The sequence below is a fragment of a genome (genome assembly GCF_019968955.1).
Source record: "MAG: Porospora cf. gigantea A chromosome Unknown PgA_NODE_915_length_9544_cov_450.875, whole genome shotgun sequence".
NCBI lineage: Eukaryota > Apicomplexa > Conoidasida > Eugregarinorida > Porosporidae > Porospora > Porospora cf. gigantea A.
The window spans coordinates 1-9,544 of NW_027151961.1; the positions used below are offsets into that span (position 1 = coordinate 1).

General features: G+C 53.6%; 5 protein-coding genes across 8 annotated transcripts; 2 read left to right on the forward strand and 3 right to left on the reverse strand.

Annotated features, from left to right (window-relative positions):
* Window positions 1-165: 165 nt before the first annotated feature.
* KVP18_003061 (uncharacterized protein) lies at window positions 166-546 on the forward strand (the record flags this gene model as incomplete). The annotated part of the gene is made up of 1 exon (XM_067954482.1): window positions 166-546. The coding sequence occupies one exon, from the start codon at window positions 166-168 to the stop codon at window positions 544-546; it is 381 nt and encodes a 126-aa protein (XP_067805780.1).
* A 193-nt stretch (window positions 547-739) lies between these two features.
* Window positions 740-1,183, reverse strand: KVP18_003062 (uncharacterized protein; the record flags this gene model as incomplete). Its single annotated transcript, XM_067954483.1, has 1 exon — window positions 740-1,183. The coding sequence occupies one exon, from the start codon at window positions 1,181-1,183 to the stop codon at window positions 740-742; it is 444 nt and encodes a 147-aa protein (XP_067805781.1).
* A 165-nt stretch (window positions 1,184-1,348) lies between these two features.
* Window positions 1,349-6,885, forward strand: KVP18_003063 (uncharacterized protein; the record flags this gene model as incomplete). 4 transcript variants are annotated; one of them, XM_067954487.1, is made up of 5 exons in its annotated part: window positions 1,349-2,316; window positions 2,344-2,598; window positions 2,627-3,205; window positions 3,232-3,414; window positions 3,507-6,885. In XM_067954487.1, the coding sequence occupies 5 exons, from the start codon at window positions 1,349-1,351 to the stop codon at window positions 6,883-6,885; spliced, it is 5,364 nt and encodes a 1,787-aa protein (XP_067805785.1). The 4 variants fall into 4 exon arrangements, with proteins under 4 accessions (XP_067805785.1, XP_067805783.1, XP_067805784.1 ...); XM_067954486.1 differs by lacking the exons at window positions 1,349-2,316; window positions 3,232-3,414; window positions 3,507-6,885 and having other exon boundaries at window positions 2,474-2,598; window positions 2,627-3,209; XM_067954485.1 differs by lacking the exons at window positions 2,344-2,598; window positions 2,627-3,205; window positions 3,232-3,414; window positions 3,507-6,885 and having other exon boundaries at window positions 1,409-2,320.
* Window positions 6,886-7,180: 295 nt separating this feature from the next.
* KVP18_003065 (uncharacterized protein) lies at window positions 7,181-7,999 on the reverse strand (the record flags this gene model as incomplete). Its single annotated transcript, XM_067954489.1, has 1 exon — window positions 7,181-7,999. One exon carries the CDS (start codon window positions 7,997-7,999, stop codon window positions 7,181-7,183), a length of 819 nt encoding a protein of 272 aa, XP_067805787.1.
* Window positions 8,000-8,093: 94 nt separating this feature from the next.
* KVP18_003064 (uncharacterized protein) lies at window positions 8,094-9,089 on the reverse strand (the record flags this gene model as incomplete). Its single annotated transcript, XM_067954488.1, has 1 exon — window positions 8,094-9,089. One exon carries the CDS (start codon window positions 9,087-9,089, stop codon window positions 8,094-8,096), a length of 996 nt encoding a protein of 331 aa, XP_067805786.1.
* Between the last annotated feature and the right edge of the window lie 455 nt (window positions 9,090-9,544).

Sequence of the window (9,544 nt, forward strand, 5' to 3'; positions counted from 1 at the left end):
TTCCTGCTGCAATGTGACGCCACCGCTGGTCTCCTTGCTGACCTTGTATCACTACAATTGAGTTCCTGCTGCAATGTATCGCCACCGCTGGTCTCCTTGCTGACCTTGTATCACTACAATTGAGTTCCATGGCGACTCATGCATATGAAATGTCGAATATCTCGAATGCGTGTTGCCAGGGATCGCCGCTCAGCCAACACCGTCGCTTTGATTGTCGCCTCTACCGCGACGAAGCAAAACTTCGATGAGATCCCCAAGGAGACTTCCCAACCAGCAGCCCCAGAACGAAATCTCGAGAGACTACTCCTCTTCAACGTCAGTCCTGGCGTAATGACCTCCATCAAAGCTCATACCACCAAGTTTGGCAAAGTATATGGCCTGTCTGCCCTTCTGATTTTCGCTTTGATTGTCGCTGTGATGATTGTCGCTCTAACCTCTAACGAGAGCGATTTGGGCACAACACCTGTCGCTAACGGAACCAAATCTACCCCTCCGTCCGAGTCTGCGACATGGCCTTGGGAAAACGGACCTGACCAACATAAATGAATCCGTGTGCGATGCAATGCGACTAAGACACATGTGAAAATATGTACGGCAGATTGTAAACCGCTCTTCCGAGTGGTCTGTAAGACTACCATAGTTATAGCGCCGGCAGAAAGTCAAAGCATAGCAGCGACTGAGTAGTGGCGCGAGGTCTGCACTGTTCAGATGAAGCCAGTTCGGAACAAATCAACCACGTTTACGCCTCAGCGGTAGGTCTAGAGGGGTAGCCACGAGTCCACGGCTTGTCACCTCCGGGACGGCCACCCATAGCTCTAGGAGGGGCAGCGCGAGTCGCAGGCTGCACGCACGCGGGCACTCCCAGGTAACGACGAAGGTACTCAATGCCTTCGGGGGTCAAGGTGTAGTAGTGATGCTGCCAGTTGTAGTAGTGAATTACGTGTCCCATGCTCTCAAGAGACCGCATGGCCATCATTACGTGCAGGTTGGGAATCGGCTTCTGCACAGAACCCTCGCCCACTGTCTTCTCGACGAAGATATGGGGGTTAGTGGGCAACTTCGTGTCCTTCTTCACCACACAGACACCCTCGTTAAGCAGGTAGGAGAAGATGGCCTTGCGGTTCTCCTTGGAAATGAGAGAGTATCTCTGTAATGCATTAGAGCCAGAAGCTACAAGCACCATAGTGACAGATTCACACTCACCTGGCGGTTGACCTTGGCTCCGACGTTCTCCATCTGGGTGATTCCGTGGGCAGAAATCGTTCATTTAGGAGACAAAACGGCTTGAATCACCGACGAATGCCCAAACCACGAGTCTGTAGTGTGTAGCTCGTGAGGTGTTAAAAATATGCGTGTAGGCGAAGGTCTGCTAAGGTTTGATTCGCCGTTGATGAGTTCGGAAATAACAATGTCAGATGCAGCAGGTGCTCAGGAGGATTGCGCTCTTGTGGACTTGATGGTGCCGGTGCTGACTCCGGTCGTTAACGAGCAGCACTCTTGGGATGGAGAAAAAGCTACCGATTCCCTGTCTCAACCAAACAGCGGCGACATTCGGGCGGAGCCTGTTGTCTCGGAGGGACGAAACGCCGACATTCTAGTCAAGCCTGTCTCGGAGGAACTGAACGCCGACATTCTTGCTGAGCCTTTTGTCGCAGAGGAGCTGAACCCTGACATTCTGGTCGAGTCTGTCGAGCTGAACCCTGACATTCTGGTCGAGTCTGTCGAGCTGAAGCCTGACATTCTGGTCGAGTTTGCGTCAGAAGAACTGAACGCCGACATTCTACCCATTCTTGCTGAGCCTGTTGTCTCACAGGACCTGAACCCTGACATTCTGGTCGAGCCTGTCTCAGAGGACTTGAACGCAGACATACCAAGCCAAACTGCTGAGTCGACAGCTGATGCGTTTAACCATCCATCCGTAACGAAAGTGATTCTTGAACTTCAATCACAAGTCCACGCTCTAACCATCAGGACACAGGAACAGGAGTCTTTGGCCACCAGCCACAGCCAGGTACATGGACGCTATACAGACGACTTGGAGAAGGAAATCGAGGCTCTGAGGTCCGAGGTACGCCAACGGAAGATCCACGAAAGCAAAATGATGGAACATATGGCGGTCGTCCAGCGCGACGAGAAGAAGAGACGAGAACTGACGGCACTACAGTACCAAAGCGAATTTGACGCGCTCCATCGCAAGAATCAGGACTCCATCACTAGACTCCGCTCTCAGGAGCGGCAAATGCGGGCGCTGATTGATAGTCTGAGCGAGGAGAAGTCTGAACTCGTGGAGGAGGTGGCAGCGCTACAAAAGAAGGGGTAGGTTTCGTAGGGGGGCCCGTGTAGACAGGAGGTTTCCCCTACTCGGGTAGCGGAGGAGCTCCAGGAATCCAATGCTAGAATCAGCGACCTGGAGGCAGAGGTGAAGTCTCTGAAGTCCAAGCTGCGCGCCAAGCAGGTTACCTTACAATGTGTCATGAAGACCTCCTCCGAGCTTGAGGCTGAGGTGGCATCCCTCCAATCGAAGCTCTTGCAGACCACTGACGGCCTGGCTCGGGCGTCACAGGAACTGAAGTCGACCAAGAGACTTCAAAGTCAATCGTATGAGGTTGTAACACTGACAACGCAGCGATATCGCTGTACAGCGCACGTCCACTGACGAGGACCGCGAGACAGCCACCCGCATCGAGACGTTGGAATCGCAAGTTGCACAGCTATCGTCCGAGAGACTTCTGTACAAAGAGAGACTGCATGCTTCAGAAAAGGTCGCAAGAGACCGCGAGTGCCAGGTGTCGAAACTGGAAGTCGAGGTCAGCGTTCTCGAGAACAAACTCACCACAACAGACATCTCCCATCGCAATGACGTCTGCTGTTTGGAGAAGCAGGTGGAAGCATTGACCGAAGACGTAAAGAAGCAGACATCTCAAGTGCCTCTGCGAAGTGCTAGAAGGGATTCAGATGAAGCAGAGAGCAAGCTGAAAGCGCAAATCTCTGAGCTGATGGGGCGCAACGCCATCGACTCTGCGAACTACACCCAGCTTCAGTCAGTCCTACAGGGTTATCAGGTCCGTGCGACGGAACTGACGTCTCTTGTTGAATCGCTGCAGAAGCAGTTGCAGAAGCAGAGGGCGGATAACGCCATGTGGAGTCTCACCACCGACGCTCTTCCCCTACCCTCCTCCCACCGATCCCTGAAAAAGTTCGTTCGGTGAGTTAGGGAGTCTGGAAACACAGACTACACCCCCGAGTAGACCCTTTACTCAACGGGGTTTACCGTAAGGCTGCGCACGCGATGGAAGTAATGGATCATGCATGGACGCAGGTGCAGAGGAACTCCAGAGGTCGGAGGCTGTTACTGATCTATGTTCTCCTGCTGCATGTCTTAGTGTCTGTTCATGTCGTCTTATTCGGTGCTTCGTGAGTGAACATCCAAACAATACCCCCACGAATTTCTGTGGAGTGGTCATGCATGGACGCTGATGCTTTGGAGCCTTTCAGGAGTCGACCAGTTCTGCCATGTGGGTCATGAGGAGCGCGCTCAACACGCATGAATTACTCATAATAACCGTGAATTCAACATATACACCAATGCCCTCTGTAGCGGATTCCCTGGCAGCCAAGTACGATCGAAAGGTTGTCGATGAACTCGCCAGAAACCTAGAATCTGCTCTCCCCCGAAAAGGTCGCCAGATCTCCACCAACAGTGCCTTGAGCGCCAGCACACTTGCTGAGGCTGACGAAGCTTTGGAGGTTTTTCTGCAGGCCTTGCTCGTTACGCCGAATCTCACCCGCGAGACCGTCAAGTTCCTTAGTCGGCTCCCCAGGTCTCAGCTGCAGAATCTGTCCAAGTTTTCCACCATCCTACTTCCCCATATCTTTACCATTGGTAATGACCGACTTAGCGACATTTTGGAGGATACAGCGTTTCTCGAATCCTTGGAAGACTTGGGAACGGTAAACGCGCGAATGACTCATTACATTCTGGGAGCAACTGACCGGAAACTGCACGTTCTGTATACAGTACCTTTCCCCATCGTTTTCTACCTGCTCAGCACGGACCCCGCTTTTCTGGAGCGGATTCTGGGCGATCGAAAGCTAATGGCTGTGCTGCGTCAGGTGGACATCAAGCGGTCGTGCGCCATCGTAAAGTTGCCTCGCGAAATTCTGCCGAAGATATTTACCGATGCCGTGCTTCTGCAGAATCTCCTCCACCTCCACACCTCCATTTTGAAGCGCTTGTCGTTCTTCCATGGGGACGTCCTTGCTATTCTCCTCACCAACGGACGACTAAACATTTTTCTGGAACCGTTCTTTGCCCGGTCTAAGGGGTCCGATCGTGGTTGCGACAAGGACCTCGTGGGGCTTCTAGAGGCTGTTAGATTTATGACCCGCGAGGAACAACTGAGACTCATCAGTTTCCGCTGTCAAGAAGACGTACTGGCCTTCCTTCGCGAGATTAGCCAGAGAGTCAACCTGGAGCAGGCTGAAGCACATCATGGGCGCCCTGGAAACCGTGGAACTGGCAAAAGCCAGCAGTCGAAGTCTTCTGTGCACTACATCGCTGGCGCTTCGACTTTAGGGAGCACTCCAACAGGCAGCGGCAAGCGCGTGGGCCCGAAGGAGAGATCCATTGGGGAAACTCGACTGGGCTATGGCAAGACCCCACTGGAACGTGAAAGCTACCTTCGACGCGAGGAAAACCTGTTGGAGCGTGAAACCAGACTGGGTCGTAATGAAACTGCTCTGGAGCGTGAGGAACAACGTCTTCGTACAGCTCGACTAGGCCGTGAGGAAACTACTCTTGAGCGCGAGGAACGCCTTCGTGAGGCTCGATTGGGCCGTGGCGAGACTCCCACAGAGCGTGAATACCGCCTACACCGCGAAGAGAGCCAGTTAGTGCGTGAAACCAGACTGGGTCGTAATGAAACTCCTCTGGAGCGTGACGAACGCCTTCGTGAAGCTCGACTAGCCCGTGAAGCTCGACTAGACCGTGAGGGAACTCTTCTGGAGCGTGAGGAACACCTTCGTGAGGGTCGATTGGGCCATGGCGAGACTCCCAGAGAGCGTGAATACCGCCTACAACGCGAGGAGAGCCAGATGGAGCGTGAAACCAGACTGGGTCGTAATGAAACTCCTCTGGAGCGTGAGGAACGTCTTCGTGCAGCTCGACTAGGCCGTGAGGAAACTCCTCTTGAGCGTGAGGAACGCCTTCGTGAGGCTCGATTGGGCCGTGGCGAGACTTCCAGAGAGCGTGAATACCGCCTACACCGCGAAGAGAACCAGTTGGAGCGTGAAACCAGACTGGGCCGTAAGGAAACTGCTCTGGAGCGTGAGGAACGCCTTCGTGAGGCTCGGCTGGGACGTAAGGAAACTCCTTTGGAGCGTGAGGAACGCCTTCGTGAGGCTCGTCTGGGCCGTGATGAGACTCCCAGAGAGCGAGAATACCGCCTACACCGCGAAGAGAACCAGTTAGAGCGGGAAACCAGACTGGGTCGTAATGAAACTCCTTTGGAGCGTGAGGAACGCCTTCGTGAGGCTCGGCGGGATGTCTATGAGACACGAGGTGAGACTCCTTTGGAGCGTGAGCATCGGTTCCGCCGCGAGGAGCGTGACGAGTCTAGCTCCAGCAGCAGCAAGAAGGAGGTGGTGTCATCGTCATCTGGGATTAAGCGCGACGACAGCACCACCCTCTCCTACATGCATAGCCGTCGGCGATACCCTACAACTGCCAATAGCGACAGAGCCAAGGCAGAGCGTCAAGGCGAGAAGTCCTATCAAAAGCGATCTCTCGGTAGTGAGCGATCAACACGAGCAACTGACTTGGTGGTCTCCCAGAAAACCGACCACGACGCATCTCGCAACTCTGCTTCTCGTCGAAAATTCGTGGAGCGAGTGGATAACCAGATTAACGCTGACTCACCTCCCAGAGACGTGTCCTTTGGCCGCTCGCTGGACGGCTCCAAGAAGCAAAGCGCCAGGCATATCGTCTCCCACGCCGCTCACCACGGCGGCGGAGATCACCACTCCCGAAGCTCCTCCGCCTCCGCAGTGGTCACCAAGACTCGCAACGTTTCTGGGTCCTCCTCCCGCAAACACCCCATGAAGAAGTCCCAAAAGCAGACTGGGAACCTCTCCACATCGTCATCCAGCTCCTCCAGCACCAGCACTCACGGAAACTTCCCACATGGCGAGACTCACGGACCGACCCCTATCCGAGGTGTCGACACGCACACCGGCACTCTGCATGATACCTTCACCGCGGAAACTTTCCACACGGAGACGGCGCCATCGTCGTCGTCGTCGTTGGTCTCTCGTAGGCCCAGTTTCATCGACGGAATGCGTGTGCGTTACGTGGAGGTTCCTGTTGTTGAGTACGTGGAGAAGCATGTGAGCAAGAAGGAAGTCGTCTTCACTGAGAAACACGTGCCTAAGAAGGTCTACGAGGATGTTGAAAAGATCGTCGAAGTACCTGAGGTTCGGGAAGTTGTCCGAGAGGTGGAGGTGCCTATTCATCTTCTGAAACCCAAAGAAGAGCCAGTTGTGATCGCACAGTCTATCCAGCCTATCGTGACGGCTTCGAAGAAAACCAAGGAGGTGCAATGCAGCACCTTCGACCCTGTCGTCGTACCTGTGGACATCTACATTCCCTTGCCCGTCCACACGCTGGACGAAGGTGAAGCTGTGGTTAAGGTACACCACGAACGCGTGCCCAAGGAAGAAGTTCCCAAGAAGCAGTGGAACTCGCTGGTATTCGCCGTAAACCGCGGCCAGGAAACGGACTTTCTCCAGGACATTCTCATTCGCGAAGCCGACGGTTCTGTACAAACGTTACCACCGGTGGAGAAGTGTGATGTGATTCCTCCTGTGGAGTCGTGGAGGCCTCTTTGACAACACGCAGTGCACCAATTTGACGTGAAACCGTTTTGAGAGACTCCTTATTATAATTGTTCATATATAATTGTTCATAGATATGCAGATGCGCCATTCTTTAGTGATTAGGGCAGTGACTCTGTAGATAGGCTCCCTTTAGCGCTCATCATGTCGGAAGGTTGTGTGAATTGGTCGTTTATTCTACTCCAGTCCTTAAGTGATTCTATCGATATTCTACTGAGGCTCACCCTTTAGGGCAAGCAAGAATCATCAAACCATCATGCCAGCACCCTCTTCAGGTTGTATGGTCGTTTCACCTGCGTCTTGCAGACGGTGTGCGAGTCGACTGCGTCAACGCTGACGCCTTTCCAGCGTTGCGCTTCAAATGCTTCGCCCAGTTTGACTGTTTATCCTTGTACGTCTGTTCAACGCGATCTTTACGTTGCTGCTTCTTGATTTCGTTGCCGCGTCGCTTTTTGACGTCCTTCACCTTTTGGGAGTCGGAGCTCTTGATTTGTAAGCTCTCAGGCAAGCGATAGCCGCCAGGAGTTATGATCTCCTTCACTTCGGTGATCTTCGACTTTCTTGGAACTCGAATGCGGTCGAGCGAGACCACGCCATCTTCATGCCAATCCGCAAAGGAGACACAGATTTCCGTACCTCCTACATACCGAATTACAGTGGCAGGGTACCATAAGCCATCGTCATCGAAAACGGCTTCGCAAGAACTCTTCAGCGGGAAGTCGGAGAGTGACTGCATCGGCAAAACGTTGGCTCTCGCTCGCGACAGCTCTCGAGGCACGTCCTCACAAGGAAACAGCACACATAAGACACCCAAGTCATCCACGACTTTCGAGTCGACGACACGGCCTACTACGACGTCTCCGTCGATATGCAGCTGCACTGATCTGTTGAGCAGCTCGTCGCGAAGCTCCGCCGGCGGACTTTGGACTCCAGTCTTAAAGCGGAGCAGCTCCGAAAAGACGGCCACCACCTCCTCAATGTCCGCCTTAATGGAAAGTAGCTCGGGGTTGTCTGGTGCAGCGACCAACGCCTCCTCCACAGCATTCAGATGTATGCCATACTCCGATAATTTCAATTTGATGCTCTCAGAGGTCTCTGTCCCCTCCATTCCATCAGCAATTGCGCGATTTTCAAACGCATCAGCGCGATTTTCAGATCACTTAACGGGTTGCCTTTGTTAAAACAAGCATGAGTGCACAGGCTTACACAGAAGTTAGAAGAGCATCATAGTACTGCTCTTCTTGAAGACGTTTTCTTTCAATTCTCAACAGGGTCTCAGCCGCATTTGCATCTGAAACCCGCGCGTAGACTTCCGCAGTGGATGGTTCAACTGGTATAGTGGCCACCTCCAGATCGCAGATGTGGCTGAAATCAACCGGGCACCGTTCCCTCTCCACAACCACATTGATGCGCTGCTCGTGCATGAAGACAGGCGAAGGAGCAAGGGGCGCTCCAATCACTACGTCGTCCACCACTCGCAGGCTGAGCACTGACAGCACACGCTCCATGAGACCCAGAACAGGAAAGCACTCGTGTTTGTAGAGTTCGCGGCACGAAGCGTCATCGAAGACGCCCACGATGAGGTACGTTCCTCGCAGCTTCGCTGCTCGCAACTGTCGGATGAGTCCAGGATGCAGAATATCGAAGCAGCCGTCCACGTACACGACGCGGTCGTCCTCTTTGGGTATCCTCAAAGGGCTCGCAAACTGAGCCACCTCGCGCGTTCCAATGGTCATGCTGTGCATGGCGGAGGGCGCCACGGCTGGCACGGGCGTCCGGTTTAACACGCAACCCGCTGTGTGGATGCGCGCCAGCAGCGCAGTGGTAGAGACGCCGCAAGTTCGAGAAAACGATTTGAACTTGCCTGCGGCTTTCCACGGGGCATAAAGATCCCTGCCGTCAACGAGCACGTCATCGTCGCCGTGTGCGATGAAGTCGATTCCAGTGGACTCAAACCACTCAAATGTGACGTAGTAATCAAGACCCTGTATGACTTGGTCCACGAACTTGCAGGCCGACAAGATCTCAGCCCTTTCGGTGACAGAAAAAATTGGACGAGTGCCCTTGGCCTCCTCAACCGTCTCATCTGAGTTTATACCGACCACGAGCCTATCCGCCAGCCCCCGAGCCTTTCTAAACGCGTTGAAGTGACCAACGTGGGCCAAGTCAAAGACTCCTTCCACCAACACCGCAGTCATATGCAGATTATGCTCCACATGGTAGTGCTCCACATGGTAGTGCTCCACCTGGTGTGCCAGACTTACTTCTTGGACATTGTTTTAAGTATCTGTAGCGCTTGACGACATTCACGAATCTCAGTTTGAACTAAGCGTACTGCTCCCACAGATCTCCAAGATGAGAAGCTTTAACCTTGTAATGCTATCAACCGCGATTGCGGCTATCCCTAACTGGCTCTCATCGTCGATCGACGAGAACACGCCCATCAATGGGGTTAGCTTTGCAGACTTCCTCAAGCGCCACGCAGCTCGCCACCTTCGTTCTGGTGGCGAAGGCACCAGCATTAGTGACTTGGAGAAGAACTGCGATGTTAGATTTGAACTCACTATCTACCAGGACGTGTCTGGTTCTTTTGCCAATGTCCTCCAACGGTTCCGAGAGAGCATTACCGGCTTGGTCGAGGATATGGCGACTC